Source organism: Helianthus annuus, chromosome 15, assembly GCF_002127325.2.
Source record: "Helianthus annuus cultivar XRQ/B chromosome 15, HanXRQr2.0-SUNRISE, whole genome shotgun sequence".
Lineage (NCBI taxonomy): Eukaryota > Viridiplantae > Streptophyta > Magnoliopsida > Asterales > Asteraceae > Helianthus > Helianthus annuus.
In genome coordinates this window covers 121,833,663-121,853,127 of record NC_035447.2, presented here as the reverse complement: position 1 = coordinate 121,853,127, position 19,465 = coordinate 121,833,663, and the positions used below count along the sequence as shown (strand labels likewise).

The following is a 19,465-nucleotide window of genomic DNA, read 5'->3' as shown; positions in this document are numbered from 1 at the left end:
GAAATTTCGGATATCCGAATTTCGGATATCCGAAAATTCGGATTCGGATTCGGATAGCAAATTTGAAAAATTTCGGATATTTCGGATATCCGATATCCGAAAATTTAAATTATTTTATTTTGTATTTTTATCTATATAGTAATAAAATTTATTCAAAACCCTAAATCTATTCAAATCACTCATACGCATCCCTATTATATTCCTAATTTCACTTCCTTTGCCGCCCACCAAACTAATTCATGATTATTCCACACAAATTTGAAGATTCGAAAGCCGATTCAGGTTCCGATTTGCTTACATTCGAAGCGATTTTTCTGTTGGTTTGAAGTTAAGTCAGATCTGTATCTATTAGATGATCGAATGGCCGATTTAAGGTTCCCATCTGAAGGCCGATTTAAGTTTCCCATCTGATTCTGAACTGACTTGTTATGTTTCGATTTAAGGTTCCCATCTGTTATGTTTGGTTTTATTAGGTGTTCTTGGATGAAAAGTGGGTTCTATTGCCATCGTTATTCATACAAATGTAACAAATCGTTTGAAAACTTCGACTGAAACAACATAAATTGATGATTTTATTCACAGGCTATTGGGATTTTGAGATGATATTCATAATACAGGGGAAAATGTTCTTTGATTAGTAAAGTAAGTTATTTTATATTATATTATATTTTAATTTAATTTAAACACATACAGGTTTTTGCTTATTGTTTATCATTTTATCTGTCTTCAGGTTTTCTTATAGAGATTTCATTTGCTAGCTTAAACGTTGGAAATATGGATTGGAATTTGGATTAACGAATTAGAAAGATTATGTCTTTATTTTGGAAGAAATAATTTGTGTTTATTTGCTTTTTTAAACATCTTGATCTTGTAATTCATTTGCTGGTTTGTGTTAGACTTTTAAGTTGAAACAATTTATTTTAATTTCGGATATCCGTTTCACTATCCGAATGGATATCCGAAAATTCGGATATCCGAATTTCGGATATCCGAAATTTCGGATACGGATTCGGATAGTGAAACCAGGTATCCGAAAATTTCGGATATCCGAAATTCGGATATCCGAATTTTCGGATATCCGGTTTTGAACACCCCTACTCGTGGCCATTGATTACGTTTCAAAGTGGGTCGAAGCTCAAGCTTTGTCCACCAATGATGCCCGAGTGGTGGTGAGATTCCTTAAGAAGCTATTCACGCGTTTCGGAGTCCCTAAATCTATCATAAGTGACCGTGGCACGCATTTTTGCAATTCCGCCATGGAAAAAGCACTTGCACGCTACGGTGTCACTCACCGTCTTTCTACCGCATACCACCCGCAAACTACTGGCCAAGTAGAGAATGCTAACCGAGGGGTGAAGAGAATCTTAGAGAAAACGGTAGGAAAAAGTAGAAAGGATTGGTCGGAAAAGCTCGACGACGCTTTGTGGGCATTCCGTACCGCCTATAAGACACCGTTAGGAACAACACCCTTTATGAACGTGTATGGCAAAGCTTGCCATCTTCCGGTAGAGCTAGAGCATAGGGCGTTGTGGGCATTAAAAACCGTAAACGTTGACCTTACCGAAGCCGCAAGAAGGAGGTTCTTCCAAATTCATGAGTTGGAAGCATTGAGGGATGCCGCCTATGAACGATCATGGAGTATCAAGGAGAAAACCAAGGCATTGCATTATAGGCGGTTGCGAGGTTTGAAAGAGTTTAAGGTAGGTGATAAAGTGCTTTTGTTCAATTCACGTTTGAATTTAATAGCAGGGAAATTGAAATCGAGATGGAATGGCCCGTATGTGGTGAAAGAAGTGTTTCCATACGGCACGGTTGAATTATACGATGAAGTCGACAAAGGTGTATGGAAGGTAAATGGTCATAGATTGAAACATTACTTGGGAGGTCCTATTGATACCACCGAAGAGGAAGAAATTCCTCTAGAGGACCCGCCTACCTTCACCGATCAGTGAGCGCGAAAAGCTTCGCGTGTAGAGTATGTACCGTTTGTAAATTTCTTATTTTTTTCGTATTTTTCGTAGTTTTTCGGTGTTTGTTTTGTGTCGTCGAGAATTTTGCAGGTTTCATCACCGCTACGGAAAGGAGAAAGCTTGAGAAAAGAGGTCCCAGGTAAGTGTCTTGGACACTTAGAACAACTTTTGAGGGTTTTGGATGGTTTGGGAAAAGTTAGGAAATTTTTCTAAGGCATGGAACCAATTTTTTCACGAAACCTTCTGTGAAAAACGATGCCTCGCGCGACGCTAAGGACCCTCGCGCCACGCGAGGGTCAAAGGTTCAAAAACTAATTATTTCTTACCCGCCGCGTCACGCGAGGCCTTCCATGACCTCCTACGCGTCACGCGACGCCCTGTTGACCCCTTTCAAATTGTTTTAAGTGAACCTGTCGCTGGACTTTTTCCTTTTTCCCCAATTCTAAACCCTAGAACGCGAATTTCACCTAAATCACCATAACTCACTCATTTCTTCACCAAATCTCTCCATTCTTCTTCCTAAATCACCACAATCACATTCCCCACAATCTTAATCATCAATTTCAACCGAATTCGCGCTCCATTTTCACGTTTTTGGACAAATTCGTGCACCAAAAGTTCAAGACTTCATTTTTCTTGCTAAATCCGAATCCAAGGTATGATTTCTGTGATTTCTTGCTAGTAGGTAGCTTTATTGCTTCGTTTTAGTGTCGGGTCAGTCATGTCTTAGTTTTAGGGTTTGTGTAGGGTCATAAAGTTGGGATTTTTTGAGCTTTTTTTCATGTTAGTGGTATGCGGGTGGTTATGTTCGGATGTTTACATACAAATCGGGTCTGCGGATGGTTCGGGTTGGTTTGCTTGAGGTTGTTTGAGACATGAGGGGTATGTTTGGACAACTAGACAACACGTTTGAGTTTTACAGGTTTGTTTGGGTATAACTATGAATTCTTGCTAAAAAAATAAGTTTTTGAACTGATTTTGCAAATGAAATTAGTTTTCTAAACAGATTTTGTTGCCACCAAAGTTGTGTCAAGGTTTAAAATGTCAAACTCTCACGTGTTTTCGCCTCAAGTGTGGGGATATTTTGGCACTTACGCTTAATTAAGGACAATTAAAGTGCCGGGAGGAGATAGTGTACATTGAGTCGTAGGTCGTTCGAGTTATTGAGTTTAGTAGTGTCTTTAGAGTAGTAGTTTGAGTCTAGTGTCGGGTTTACTTATATGCATGTACAAGTTCACAACTTTTTGCCCGTACTCAATCTCCATTCGGGTAGAATGATGTGTAACTTAAGCTTTTGTAAACGGTAACCCATGTTTTCAAAATTAGCCGCGAATGAAATGCTATACGGCTATTTCATAAAAAAAAATTTAAAAATTAAAAACACCAAAAATAGCTTGTGAGTACTAACAATCTGCATTGTTTCTCTTGTCAAATCTTTCTTGTTTTGCAGATCATGTCAGGTGCAGGTTCGTCGTCAAACCCAAGGAAAAGGAGGATCAAGTATCGCGGGAATGACAGGAGAGTGTATGCCCGGATTGAGAGGTTGGTTGATCATCCGGTATTGGATTTTGAAGAGGGTACCTAAGAGAGGGTAAAGCTCAAAAAGTATGTGGTAACTCAGACATTGGAGCATCGTGTCATGGATTGGGAATGGTTACAAAGTATGGGAGCAAGTGAGCGGGTGGCAGAATTGTTAGGGCCGAGATTGAGGATGGCTACGGATGCATGTGACGGGCCGCAGTATACCGAACTTACAATTGAGTTTCATTGTACCTTCCGTCACAAAGAGGGTACTTTTGCTGAAAAGGATGCGGTATCGTTTTCATTGGGTAGAAATCTTTATGAAATGAATATGGCTCAGTTTGGAGTAGCTCTGGGTTTTTACACACCGGAAGAAGTGGAGACGGATGAATTTGTGAATGGGTTAAGGGGTGTGTACAATCACCCTCGGCCGAAGTGTTTGAATTCGGTGGATTTGGAAAGATTTTGGGATACAATTGCGTCTCAACCATTCTCGCGTACGAACCTTATCACATCGGTTCGTGATCCTATATACAGGTATATTTTGAAGATGTTGGCGACGACAGTTGTAGCGAGGAAGTCGGGGGAAAACAAGGCGAATTGGTTGGATATTTTCGCGTTGATGTGCATGGTTGAAAAGCGAAACTGGAACTTGCCTAGTTTCTTTGCGTGGTCGTTCAATAGGCCTCGTCGGGGAGGTAAACGGGCTGCTATGGATCTTGGGCCTTATATAGCTCGGTTGGCACAGAATATTCGGGCCCTTACAAAGTACAAGATTGAGCAGATGAATGTGGGTATGCCAACGGTTCGTTGGGATGTTGCGAACCTACAGTTGGCAGGTATTCTTACACAGTCGGACCCGCCAGAGTGGAACTACGAGGTTGGTGCTCCTCCGCCACGACAGCCGGCACCTCGACAGAGGCGTGAGATTCCTCCACAGCAGCCAGTTAGACCGCCGAGACCCGACCCGTTCACTCCTGAGGCTGCTTTTGACTACACGCAGCAGAGGTTTGATCAGATTGAGAGCAGGATACGGGTTGACCACCAGTGGACCATGCAGAGCCACCACCGACAGGACGACATGCTCAGGTACATGATGTCGGGTATGTCACTAGATGCTCCGATTCCTCCACCCTTTGCAGGATTATTACCTCCACCAGTTTATGGAGGCGAGCAGCAGACCCCGTATGTTTATGGTCAGTATCCGGGGTATGATAGTGGGGGGGTCAGAGTGGTTATGCGTATAGTGGTCAGTTTGGTTGGCAGCAGGCTGGCGGTTCGGGAACCCAGCAGATGAACGAGGATTCTGAGGAGGAGTGATGTAGCAGACTGCAGCAGCATATATATCCTTTCATGTTTTATTTTATTTATGTTGTTTCAGTAGTTCGATATGGTTGTATTCGTAGGAAATTTTTTTATTTTCTGTTTGAACTTCGGATGATGCTACGATAAACGTTTGTAGAAGTATGCTTGGTATGGTACTTATGTTAGGTTGATGATGTGGAGCCGCTTTCCGTTCGTGTGAGAGAGAGTTTGGTATTATTTGCTGAGCACGTTCGGTATTGGAGGGCCTATGTGGAAACGACTGGCACTTTGACAGTCTCACATATTCAGTTAAGTCGTTTTCCTTCTTGTTGTTGTTGTATTTTTATTTTATTTCGTCGTCTAGTTTTTATTTAGGTCGTTATTTAGTAGTAGTTAGGTAGTGTCGAGTCGTGTTTTCGTTCGTGCATTAGGGACAATGCAATCTCTAAGTGTGGGGATGGGAATACATGTAAATAATCGAGTCTTTATTATAAAAAAATACAAAAAAATAAAAAATTGAAAAATCCAAAAAAATTGAAAAATCAGAAAATGTCTTTCGATTTAAAGAAGTTTGCAAAATAAAGCGGAAAATGATAGAAAAGAAAAATTTTTGCTTGGGTTCGAATAATAATAATATGAGATTTAAATAAATCGAGCTTGCGTCTAGTTAGGGATATGTGGATAGGCCCGGGTTTGGTTTTAAGTCCCTTTGAGCTAATATACCTTAATTGTCGGTCCGCTAGTGGGTTTTCGCCTGGGAGATATGGGAAACTAAAACCGCCAATAATAGTATAAGGGGCACCATTATAAGTTAAAACGGTTAGAGTTTTTGATCATGAAAAAAAAATAGAATAAAAAGTGGGCTAGAAACTAAATGAAAGTAATGCATTCCTATGTAGTTTGTGGTTGGGGATAGCGACTCTACAGCCGAATTACCTCTAGGGTGTGTGAAATCGACCGTGCTAAAAAAATAAATAAATAAGTACCGAAACCTAAGTAATCTGTGGTTGGGGATAGCGACTCTACAGCCGGATTGCCTCTTGGCTAGGGAAAGCACCGTCTAGTCTCACGAAAGAAAAGAAAAAAAAAAGAAAAGCGAGAGAAAAAAAATGGAAAAAGAAGAAAAAAAAAGTTTGATTGTAAACTCTCTTGGTTTTGATATAAGACGGTTGGGAATTGGTCAAATGATCGTTCTTTTAGTCCTATAAGCTTGAGGCGGGAGTAGGTGGACTGTTGATTCTAGTGTGAGACCCTAGGTGGATTGACCGCACTTAAATTAAAATCACATGATAAGGGTTTAGGATTGGATTCGGATTTAAAGTGGATAAAGTATATTCGCAATCGCAGCTAACGCAAGCCTTGGTTTTAATTAATTATACCTATAATTTTCGACCCAAGTGAATAATTATCTGTGATTCCGTTGCATAATTCTTTTTTGGGGACGAAAAAAAAGTAAGTGTGGGGATGTTTGATGTACTGCAAAGTACATATGTTTATAGTGTATATTTCAGTCAGTTTTCAGTCGTTTAGAGTCTAGTTTAGGTTAGAACTGCGATACTGCTGACGTTAAGCTTTGATTTCAGGTCCCGTAGCTTAAAGTGTTGAAAAACGAGTAAAACCGAGCAGTTTGGAAGAAAATCGGGATTCGTACGCGCGTCGGAAAGGCTGGAAATCAGAATGGAATAAAAAAATAATAAAATTGGAAGGGGGAGGCGCCGCGTCACGCGACCCCCCCTAGACGTCACGCGACGGGTAGTAACTCCGGGAAAATTAGGGTTTTGATGATGGGATTTCCAAGAAACTGAATAGAACTCTGATTACGAATCAAGAAACCCTAGGACGAATTTCGGAGGTGATTTTGAGCATTCTGGAGTATTTTTCCTAACGGGGATCATCCGGTCGAAGCTTGGATCGTGAGAGTGAAGATCTTTCGGGTTTTATCTCCCGGTGTTCCTTATTTTCGCGTTTTCAATACTCTACGATGAATTCTTGTTTTAGACTTGTTTTGTTTGTTTTGAACATCATGATTCTTGGCTAAATTTTAGAAACTACCTAGATTTGATGATGGTTTAATTTATGTTTGGATCTTTTAACGGTTTTTTATTGAATTGATTATGGATTGACTTTGAAAGTAACGTGTTCTAGATTTTCTGATTTGGTGCGTGTGCGTATTTACTTTTGATTGTGGATTGTTTACTATTTCACATAGATTTTGGTGGATGTCTTTCACATAATAGATCTGTGTTAATTATTTGCATCCTTGCCGGTTCGGGTGATCTTTGGGTAAATCGGCCGATAGCCTTAGAAACAGTAATTAAAACGTAATTAGAAGTAAATATTCTGCTTAACTTGTCGCTGAGAGGCTCGAGTTAGTTATTAGGTCGCGGTGCAGTATATAGCTAAATTAGATTTTGAGAGAAGTCGACGTTAGTTCCCTAATTGCATTTGTGTCTAGTAAACCAAGTTAGAACCTAGAATTGCCTTAGATTGTCGCGCTGAGAGGTAGATAGTCGTATTAGGGCACTTTTAGAGTCGTTAGAGGACTGAGAGGAAATCTAACAGTCGGTAATCATAACAGCCTTGTAGGGTTTCCTAGGTTTCTTCCTGAGAAGGGTCGAGAAGTCTTAGCATTGAAATACCTTAAGGTTTAGTATTTTACGATCCCGGCTCCATACAACAATAAAACCGTTAGAAGTCCATTCATAGGTAAATTGGATTCAAGTCTAGGTAGTCCTTAATCTCATCTGAAGTAAAACCCTAGTTTCGTTCGTGTCTTAGTCTAATTTCAATTTAATCACAATTTTAGGATTTTAGTACAACCCCCCCCCCCCCAAACACAACATTTGTTTAGTCGTGTCAGTGTCTAGTCTAAGTTTAGTCGTCAACGTAATTTATTAGAGTCCTTGTGGGTTCGACATCCGGACTTACTTTTCTGTGCTAGAGTCGACCGGTACACTTGCCGGTGAGTAGTTTAGTCAGGTTAAAGAGTCTAGATTTTTATTACTTGAGTCTTAATTTAGGGTAATTTTAGTTTATTTAGTTGAACTACTTTTTCCACATCACTTAGCAGATATCATTGACGGATGCGACCCGCATGAATACGAGGAAGATGTGTTGGAACCGTGTGTTTGTGATTGTTCTTTGTAGGTACATATGTGTGCATTGAGGATGGAAGAAAAGGAGCAAGAGGCTTTAGCGGTCAAGGAAGAAAGACCGCCATGGACCCACCAAATCGAGAATTTACCGGTGGAGATTGATTCAGGTACAAAGCCTTCGTTAGAGTGTCCACCACAAGTGGAGTTCAAGGAGTTACCAAAGCACTTGAAATATGTGTTTTTAGGGGACAATGACACTTTACCGGTGATCATTGCTTCTAATTTGGAGGTGGCTCAAGAAGAAGGATTGTTGTGAGTGTTAAAGGCTCATAAGGCGGCCATTGGATGAACGATAGCCGACTTAAAAGGTATTAGTCCATCCATTCTCATGCACAAAATTATTACCAATGAAGATGTAAAGCTGAACCGAGAAAGACAAAGAAGGTTGAACCCGAACTTGAGAGAAGTTGTGAAGAAAGAGGTAATAAAGTGGTTGGATGCGGGGATCATCTATCCCATTTCGGACAGTGCATGGGTGAGTCCGACACAGGTAGTGCCTAAAAAGGTTTGGTTCAGATTCGTGCTCGGGTTACTTTTCGGCTCACAGTTTTGGTTCGGGTTCTCAAGTGAGCTTCGGGACATGTTTGGTTCAGATTCGTGCTCGGGTTACTTTTTGGCTCGTTCGGGTTCAGTCAAACCCAGTCAACACGTCGGGTTGACTGGTCAAAGCAAGTCACCAGTCAACAACAGTCAACCTAGTCAGATGTGGGTTCGAGTTAACACATCGGGTCTTGCTGTTCGCGGTTCATGATTCGGGTCGACTCTGTCAAACTGAGTCAACTCAGCGAGTTAACTCGGTCAAATCCAGTCCACGTTCTGACGCAAGAGTTTTGGTAAAGTTTTAACGGCGAAATTAGTTTGAATTTACATAGTTTTATTTACACATGGCAAACGAGCTCTCGAACCGAATGATAAAATCGTATATGTATATAGTTTGCAGTTTCATATATTATCTTGTTTTATAACTTGAGTTTATAAATATATTGTTTGAAAACTTGTTGAATTTTGAAAATATAACGACAACTTGTGTTGTCGGGGCCGTCCAAAAACAGAGGAAACTCTGCCCGTTTTTCGAGAAATCAGTAAAATAAAACGAGTTTTATTATAAAACAAAACGTACTTTATTGTAAAACAACAATTATTGATATAAAGCGACTTTTATAAAACAAGATAAATATAAAGTTTCTTTCGACGACACTTTACAACTTACGAAAACAACGATTCGGAAACTATTTACAACAACAAACTTAGTTGTTTTGAACTTTGGAAATTTGACGAATTCTTTTATAAAAGTAAATATAATTTATATATTTATTTCAAATATCAAACAATTCGGATTCTTTTACAAAAATAAATATAGTTTTATATTTATTTCAAACTTCAAACAACTCGAGGACCCTTTTATAAAATAAATATAACTTTTTTATATTTATTTCAAGACGCCTAAATGGCACATTATAAATCATATATATCACGTACGAGTTTGTTACATGTTATTTTCATATAAATGTTTATTACATTACAAACGACTTCTCGAGACGACTAACACGATGATAACGATATGTTTATATATGTTTATATAAACATGTATACACTCTAAATCTCTCGAGAACTAAGTCTTTCTAAGACTTATTAGTTATTACCGATAATAAACAAACTAAACAAAGTTTAACTTAGTCATTTTCGTTAAGTTAACAACTTCCCGTCGAATCGTTCGATTAGCGATTCGGTAGAGCTCGGTGACACGTAGTTAGTTACCGCTTTTATTTAGAAACTTATAAGATATTCCATGTTAGGAATATTGTAGAATGCACGCTAGCGAGTCATGTCTTGGAAACGACATCACGAAGTCATATTTAGCTAGCTTTGCATAAGGAAATCCAGGTGAGTTCATAACCCCACCTTTTTACGATTTTACATTTTTCTAAATGTTTTTCGGGGTGGAAAGACATGCACGATTTGCAAAGCATACAAGGTTTTCAATAAACATAAATTATGTATTTCTAAACCATTTTAATAAACACAAATGGTTTACGAAAAGCTTATATTCTATACCGGTTTTTCCAACAAGCGTATTTTTCGAAATGTGCATACACACGTATTCTAGTTTTCTAAACTACGGGAAAGTACAAGTACAAACGACATGCTAAACTAAGGAATGACACAATAGATCATGTCACGAATAGGGTAACATAAGCACCATTAATCAGTTACATATCAAGAGCGCGGAACAAAAGGTTAGATCTAATGGGTTTCAGGCAGCCACACTCTTGGTCACTCTAGTACCAAGCAGTGCTTTTGTGCCTCTAGTCGTGAATCGACAGTCGTGGATTCGACAGCTAAAAATGCCTATGGTTTGGATGCTTCCTATGTCGTTACATATGTTAGTGGCCTCGCGAACCATTAGCGATCTCGTATTCCTTACATATACAGAACTCAGTTTCAATACGTCTTTACAAATTACATACCATGTTTTATACAAATTCCAAGCATAGGATTATGCATGCATGTTGTCAATATCAGGGTGGACATTAACGGTTACACAGAATTTACAAATACAAGATTTTACAAATACATGGTTTTACGAATATAATGCGTTACAAATACAAAGTTTCCATATAACTTGACAAGAAAATAACTTTTAAATTCGTTATCTCAACAACATTTCAAAAACCGGTTATTCAAAAAGATTTATTTCAAATCTTTTCCAAAACAAACTATGAACTCGCTCAACTTTATGTTGATTTTTCGCATGTTTCTTTCTCAGGTTGCATTTCAGAAATTATGGCACGGTTGGAATAGGAGAACCATTGAGGATTCGAGTACTTAGTGGGCCTTCGTTTCTAGAAGTCTTAGCTTATTTGCTTCCGCTATGCAATGAAGATACCAGTCCAGTCACGCCAGCTCTGATAATTTCGGGGTGTGACAGTGCTCACCATCGGGGTGAGCAATGATGAGGTGAACATGGACTGGAGCAGGGATATCCTCAACAGGGAAACCATCAGCAATAGGTAAATCATCGCCAAAATCTGGTAGCGCGAATGGCTGGAAGTCGTCCTCGTCCTCGGACAGCATGTCGGGATCACTCTCAGTGTTCGACGTAAATATCTCTGGTGCGGGCATAACCTCGTCATCTGATACGACAGCCATCGGGTCGTGGGTATTGGATAACCTACTCTCGGAAGATGACATGATGCCTGTAACATAACAATCATAACATATGCACATATATTAACCACTATCACACAGTGCATGCAAACAAAACAATCATCACTTAGATATGTATTCACGTTATCCTTCATATAACTTTTCTATCTTTCTTAGTCTACCCCATGCAGACTAAACCACAAATGTGACCTTGCATTGTGTTTCTTGTTTTTCCTTTTGTAAAACGTTTGTTCCTTGGATCTGGGCGTTGTGTGTATATGCAATGAAAAATATGTTGTAAAAATATTTTTGTGGGAGAGCCCTAATGATTGTAGTCTAGACTCGAGAAGAAATCATAGTTCGCTACAACCTGGCTCTGATACCAAACTGTCACACCCTGACTTTTGCGGAAGCGTGATTACGTGTGACTTGCTTAATATCATTGCATTCAACCATAACAAACAACTATATGATAAAACTCATAATGTTCATCCATAATTAAGTTTCAAAATAATATAACCATCATTGTTTTAGATCCAAACATAGACTTCAGGTTTAAAATATATAACAACCCAAGTTTAAGTTCTGTACATGACTTAACAAAAGACACTATTAAAAGATAGGCTTTGAACCATGTATCTTATCCAAGATAAAATACACAATTCAAACCCATCAACACTGGATGACATCTTTTATTCGAAGACACAACTTGAAAACCCTTGATCGCCCACCAGATCCATAATCAATTTCCTGAAATACATGTAGTTTGAAAACATCAACAAAAGTTGAGCGAGTTTATATGTTTTGTATGTGAGCTCGAAATAAACTTGTAATCATTGTAAATAAGTATTTAAACCCCGGTATGAAACCAAACAAGGAAACAGATCAAGTAATGGTTTGCAAGGCCATTAATATGTGTGCAGTGATGCATGAAGGCTCAAACCTAGCGGATTTTGTATCGGGCTTCGGGTTGGAAGACATAGTCACACCATGGGCCAAATCCCAGTCCCAAGGGTGGGGCTCGCAACACCCAAATAGATCTATCACTCATGTCCCTCGGTCCTTATACGAGGATTAATGGTCTTAAGCGTTGTACCCACCACTCACATGATTTAACAGTTCATTCCTTATCTAACCATACCATATGTAAACGTTTGTAAACAATTTGTAACATGTACTTCACCCCCAAAATTAAAAAACTGAAAACAGTTAAAAGAAAAGGGGGACATGAACTCACAGTCTTGCGTCTCGTAACTCGCTAACTCAAAGCTTTCCTTCAGTCGCATGACTACCTACACACGTGCTAAGGTGTATTAGACGGATGGGTCGTGCCTTGACTTTAGTCTTATTTGTTATGACTTAGCATTTTTGAGTTACATTTCGTTATGTCATAGTATTATCCCAAAGTACATAATTATTTGTTAAAATAATAAATATTTTCACTTAAATTATATTTATTATATTTTGGAATTTTTGTTAAAATAATATATTTTAACTTTACACATTATGTATTTATGCATGTATATCTTTCCCCAAGGATGGGTATACTTACACTTGTATTCTTAAACTTGTGTATTTTGCCAAGTATCGTTAGCGTATTCCGATGTGTATTTATACGTACGAGAATACGTATTTTCTTGTATTTATTAAGTATTCTTATACTTAATTCTTGTATTAAATTTTCCAGAATAATATTTCTAATAAAAATTCACCAATATATATTCTTAAAATATATATTTCAAGAAAACTTTTATAGAAAATTATCTATAACTTTTCCCTTGGCAAAAATAATTGTATTTTTATGTAAACTCCAAAAATAATATATTTTCAAGTTTAACTTAGAAAATGTTCATAAATTCATTTTTCACCAAAAAATAATATATCTTGAATTTGTTTAAGAAAATATATATTTTCCTCAAATATAATATATTTTCTAGTAATTCGAGAAAATATATATTTTTCTTTGCTAAAAAATAATATATTTTCTTCTTGTCTAAAAATATGATATATTGTTGTAGTAATTATAAAAATCATATTTTCGTTCTCTTGGTTTCCAAAATACCGTTTACCAAAATATACTTATGAATTTAATTCCGGAATATTTTGTAGTTTATATTCCTTGTTCCGTTTCTCCAATTTTTGAGTATAAATTATATATTTATATCTTGGAATTTTGGTAATATTTTGTATTGTAATTTTTGGTATTTTGGGGAGTTATATTATTTCAAGTCCTAAAATAATATAACTAATACACATAATATACAAGTAACCACACACATTGTGACATCTAAATATATATTTTCCTAAATACATATTTAGTCACTTTTATTATCAAAAACCGACCTCTAATATTTGTAATTTTGTAACAAAAATTATGGCAAATCTTATATGAAAAATCATGGTTAAAATACACTTGTAAACACTTGTTTTAAAATATATTTCTATGTGTTTAAATTCTAGAAAACATTTGCCATATTTTTCCCTTAAAAATGGAGGTTCCCATGCTTTCAAAGCATATCATTTTCTTTTAAAAATCATCACAATCTATCAACAAATCAAACAATACTTACCAAGTGCCAAAATCAAGCCATTTACACTACTTCATGAACTTGAAATTTATAAAAATTCGTAGTAACTTGGTAGAGTGTTTAGTAAGCTTAGTTACCCTTTAAAGTGTGGTTATTTGTTTAATAACATCATTCTTGAAGATTTTAGATCTTTACAACTTGTAAAATAATTTTCTAAAAATATTTCTTTTTGAATTTTTCTTGTTAGTAACATGTTTCTACACTTGATTAATCACTAAAAATGTGATTAGTTTCTTTAAAACTCTTGTTTATGTAAATCTTGTAATTTTACGTAGTTTCTTGATAAAACTAGTTTTGAAATCATTTACTTACATGATTTATGTCATACTTTGATCATCATCATTCAAGAAAAACACTTCATACTTCAAGTTCATGCTTAAATAAAGTATGATCATCTTGGTTTTTCACAAGATCATCCTCTCATCTTGCTAGATCATGTGTTTAATCACAATCTAGCAAGCTTTATATGATGTTTAACATCATAAACACAAACAATCAACAATCAAGAAGCATGCAAACACTTAAACAACTTAGATTATGATGATTTAGAGCTTTATGTTAAAGATTCTGTTCTTGATTCCTTATGTTCTTCATGATTAGTTACTTGTATCATCTTTTAACCAACATAGCAAGATGTAAAATAAGATTAGAAGGGTCTTACTACTAGCACAAGGCTAAGGATGAGATTCAAGAAGAAGATGATGATGAACTTGGTGGTTAATAGCTTGTAAGAGAGGTCCTTCACCTTCCAATGGCTCCTAGCTTCTTTACCAAGCTCCTTACACCTTGTGTTCACTAGAGAATGGATGAAGATGAGGTGAAAATGGTGGTGGTGGTGGGTCTTGTTCTCGGCCGAGACTAGAGGAGAGGAGAGGAAGAGTGAAGTGTTGGTGTGTTTTGAAGGAAAATGAGAGTTATGGTCTCTTGGTTAACTTAAATAATCTCCAACAACATTTAGTCCAATGGTTCCAATGTTTACTAAAGATCTAACATAATCTATTAAACAAAACAATTAAAATCAAGGGTGGGCCACACCCTTGTAACCGTGTTCATGAGGGGGGGGGGGGGTTTAGTTAGTTTGTGTTGGATAGTTAAGTTAGTTGGTTGAAATCTAAGGGTTTAGTTAGTGTATAAGTTGTTATGATGTTATAAGAGGCGTTATGATGTTCGGGGACCATTACTAGCTTGGAAATGATAAAACAATACTTCTAGTGAAAATTTGGTGTTTCGGTTAGTGTCCGGTTGTTCGGTTGGTTAGCGGTTCGTTAAGGTGCTAAACTATGCAGTTTAGTGTGCTTTATGTTACCTTTTGTGAGAGTTTTGATTCCCAACATTTAGGAAAGCATTCTAGACCATTTAACCATAATTCTGCAAAATATTTAGTTGTTTAAATGCTGATTTTTGCTGAATTCTACAGAATTCTGCAGTTTATGTGAGTTTTAGGCACTTTCCGGTACTTCAACTATCACTAGGAAGGTAGTTTTATAATCCTTACTTTCCTACACACTATATTAGTGTAACTCTTGGTTTTTGGCTCATTCTGTGTCTCAATACCATGTCTGTCTAAGTACTGAACTCCCGTCAGTATTTCTGATTTGTCTGGTATCTGTGCTAACTTTGTTTCGTGCATCATTTGAATCAATAAGGTGTTGCATGAAATAATGATATGACATTATGCAATATGTGATGCACATGTATGTATATGACAATAATCAGAAAACATTCATGTCATAAATTTTAAATCAGCACAGTCATTAAGCACTAATCATTGTTTAATTATTGTACGGATACATGAAATTTTGACAATTGTCACATTACACATTGTAACAAATTCAATTCAAATTTTGTTTATTCTTTTATTATTATAAAGAAATTTTATTATTTTATTGTTTTATAATTTGTTGGAGTCGATATTTTATATACGATAACATTTTTGGCATATGACAACATTGTTATTTGGGTTTCTTCTTTCGGTTGCTACACCTAGGGTTTGTACTGTAACAAAATGAACCGTTTTCGACTGAATACCTGTCGCGAAGCGCGGGGAATCCATCTAGTATCTATAACATTTACGAACTCGCGTTAACAGTGCTAGCCAGCTTCCATGCAGCTGGTTATTGGCTATTTTTCCCTTCTATTTTCCCTCCACGCGTCGCTCTCTTCTTCTCGCATTTTTTTCGAAACCGTCCAGCTACCGCAGACGCCACCGACGGTTCCACAGGTTTCACGATGGTGTTGTGGAGAGAGAGAGAGCACGTTGTTGTGGTCATTGCTCAAAGTGAGTGGTCCCCGTCGGTCTTTAGCCTTCGCCGCCGCCGATCTGGCAAAGGCTACACATATGATGGTTGGAAGAACAACGTGGCTACTTTTTAAGTGCTTTTTACCACTAAGCGCCGCTAAAACTGTTTCCAACAACTTCGCAGAGATCGTGGGGTTTGAGGTGGGGTTAACCGATGAAAACAGGTTATATGGTGGATGCATGGTGGTGTACTGTGGTAGCAAGGTATCTTGACGGCCGCGGTTGGTGGTGTTACAGAGAGAGAGAGGGAGTATCCGGGTTTGGGGTTTTTGCAGAGAAAATGTTTTCTCATCACTTCTCTCTCTATAGGCATACATGTGTCTTTCTCTCTATATGTGTACACATTATCCCACAAAAGTGTTTTAAATTTTCATTTGGAATCCACTACAACTACAACTGGACTACACGTACTTAAGTAGGGGTGAGCATTTGGATCGGATCGAAACCCGAGAGGTGACATATATAAGTGGAAGACAACTTTGTTCACCTTAAGTGGAAGACAACGATGTGGTGGGACGGCAAGGAAGATGAACCCATTTCCTGATTTTATTTTGATTTAAGACTATATGGAAGTGAGAAGATAGAGAAAGAGTAGTAAAGAGAACTATGTTAAACGAATATAATTGTAACGTGGTTTTTGAGAACATAAATTACTGAATTTATTTTAAATTTTAAGACCTAGGTCTATATAAGTCTAAAATTCTATGACTTTTCACTCTCAAAATTTAAAACCACATCTCCCAAAGTTACACGCATCTTATCTTCTAGGTTTCCAAAGCAAGTGTATTATTATAATTTATAAGACATTGATGGCTTTATGTGATAGTAAAGAATCAGGTTATATATTATGTATTTTTTAATTAAATTTCTCTTTATAAACTATAAGTGTAATGTAGCAAATTCTAAGAAGACGTTGATGGCTTTCATGCTTATTAATGTTTCTCTCTTTTTAGCTCTAACTTTTCGTATTTGTCATTTCAAAATCCATTGTCAGTTTCATTTTAACATGACGGGGTTGTTAGTTGTATGTTGATTTGTATCAAAGAAAATATATTACTCATATTTCGTAGTTTCTATATTTTATTGAATATAATACTTACTAATATCACATAAAATGCTATTATTTATGTTTTACTATAATCCTTTTTTTAACTTTAAACCCAAATAATTAGTTATATTGATATATAATTTCGTTGTTTCACACGTCAGAACAATAACAATATTGTCCGATGTAATAAATATTTGTTTTTAACCAATTTAATACATGTGTGGATGTTTTTTTGGCATATTTCTTCCGCTTACTATACCGAGTGCTTAAGTCATACTAAACCAGACTCATAACAATCGAAACTCCGCTGTGTAGCGCGGTATTACACATCATAACAAATTCAATTCAAATTCTGCTTATTCTTTTATTATTATAAAGAAAATTTAGAATTTTATTATTTTATAATTTGTTAAACGATAAAATTTTTGGCATACAACAACCTTGTTATTTGGATTGATTTTTTCGGTTGCTACACCACTGAATCCCAACATTCATTGATGAACATTGGAAAATGAAATGAGGGACGATTATCTAGTTGACACGTTGATGGTTGGACCTCCACCAATTATATTCATGATGTTCTAGCCAAACCTTAGGGTGAGAGGGGCACTCCCCTCTTACGGGAGTCCCCTCTTTTACGCACACCCAATTAGGTTATGCCACGTCACCTCCCCTTTTAAACTCCCCTCACACTCTAATTTGATGGCGGCACTCCTATCTTAAGGGACTTGCTTTTATATTTTTTTTTGTTTTTTTTATTTGTTGTAATTATGCATGTTTATAAATTAAAAAAATATTAATAAAAATTAATTAAAATTTAACAAAAGACATTTAAAAGTAGAAAATAAAAATTAAAATTAAATTCAAACTAGAAAATTAAAAGTACATTCAAACTAGAAAATAAAAATTACATTAAAACTAGAAAATAAAATTTTTAGAAATTGCACGGCCACCCGTACTTGTTAGCGATGTCGCGCTTTAGGGCGAGGATGAAGGGCAACATTTCCGGCGGAGCATCGTCGTGCGGCTTGAGGAATGTTTTCATATCTCGATCGTAATTGTAGTTTTTCATCGTCTCGCGTTGTTCCGATATGAGCTCGCGAGCCTCCGACTCTCTTTTCTTCCTCAATTCAATCGCCTCCAATTCCATCGCATGCTTCGCTTCTTTTATGGCGGTGTACTCTTTGAATTGTGCCGCCAACTCGGCCGAGCTTCGCTCGGACGATGTCGCTTGACGCTTGTCTCGCCGTTGTGTTCTTTGTGGCGAGGGGTCTTCGTTCATATCGGGTATGAAAGGGTCCACGTCAACGGGCTTTCTTTTTTGTGCCGAACCTTCCCCTTCCTCACCCAACAATGGGACTTGGGCCCATTTGTCGTGTTTTCGAACGACCTCCCATGCCTCGACATGTTGAAAACCGTTCGGATATCTCTCTTTAAATTCCTTTAAAGCGACTTTCATCACGTTGAGATCGCTACACCCGCTTCCTCGTGTGCGATCCTACATATTATAAAATAATAAGTGTTAAAAAAATATGAACTTAGTAAACAAAATCAAAAAATATACAACGTTAAAAAATATAATTTTTACCGCTTGTTGGTATAGGCCGTTGAAAAAGTTTATTTTCGTCATCATCGGGCCCCATTTAGACCGTACTTGATGCACGGTCCGGTTACTTCCACCAACGGTGGCGTTAAAATGATCTAAAATCTTACGCAAAAAACTATCGCGGTTTTGTTGATTGCCCTTCTTTTTGTTGGTAGAGCAATTTACCCACGCCTTCGCCAACGCCTCTTCTTGGACCTTTGTCCATTTTTGGCTCTCCATTTTTCCCTTTTTATCCCGAGCGTCATTTTCTTCGTTGCCGGCGTCTTCATCCACATTATATTCATCGTCGCCGGTGTCATCTTCATAGTCACCCAAATTTTGAGTTTCGGGCACTACCTCCTCGTCGTCGTAAATAGGTAGAGGACGTTCAACATTTCCTCGTGTAGATGGAACTTGTGGGGAACGAAAACCATACGGGTCAAAGGCGGGGGATTGAGGAGGATCCATTGATAACAGATTTTGAAAATAGCCGAAATTGGGTTGAAGGTTGGGTGGTTGGGTGTTGTAAAAGGAGGGGTGTGAAGGTTGTTGGAAAAAAAAAACGGGGGTTGTGAAGTATATCCGAAAGGGGGTTGTGGTTGTGCACTTGCATCGCTCGAACCACCACGAGACGGTTGCGAGCCCCGTCCCTTAGTTTTTTTCTTGGCTTCGCGGGGTTGGTTCTCCATTGCTCGGTTTGGCTTTTGTTGTATTTGATAGATTTTTAGAGTATAAAAGTTTGAGAGTGGTGGGTGTGGTAAAAAATTAGTGAAGTTGGTTATTTATATTAGTTTAAATTGAATTTTTTTTTTAATTATAACCGTTGCCAACGTTTAAAAATTCGACC

General features: G+C 37.3%; 2 protein-coding genes across 2 annotated transcripts; one reads left to right on the top strand and one right to left on the bottom strand.

The window, feature by feature from the left end:
- Positions 1 to 1,256: 1,256 nt before the first annotated feature.
- Positions 1,257 to 1,952, top strand: LOC110914142. The gene has a single exon (XM_022158956.1). The coding sequence runs from the start codon at positions 1,257 to 1,259 to the stop codon at positions 1,950 to 1,952; it is 696 nt and encodes a 231-aa protein (XP_022014648.1).
- A 13,855-nt stretch (positions 1,953 to 15,807) lies between these two features.
- On the bottom strand, positions 15,808 to 19,172 carry LOC110914141. The gene is made up of 4 exons (XM_022158955.2): positions 18,622 to 19,172; positions 17,981 to 18,531; positions 17,474 to 17,510; positions 15,808 to 16,314 (listed from the first exon to the last, which is right to left on the bottom strand). The coding sequence occupies exons 1-4, from the start codon at positions 19,084 to 19,086 to the stop codon at positions 15,808 to 15,810; spliced, it is 1,560 nt and encodes a 519-aa protein (XP_022014647.1). The 5' UTR covers positions 19,087 to 19,172.
- Between the last annotated feature and the right edge of the window lie 293 nt (positions 19,173 to 19,465).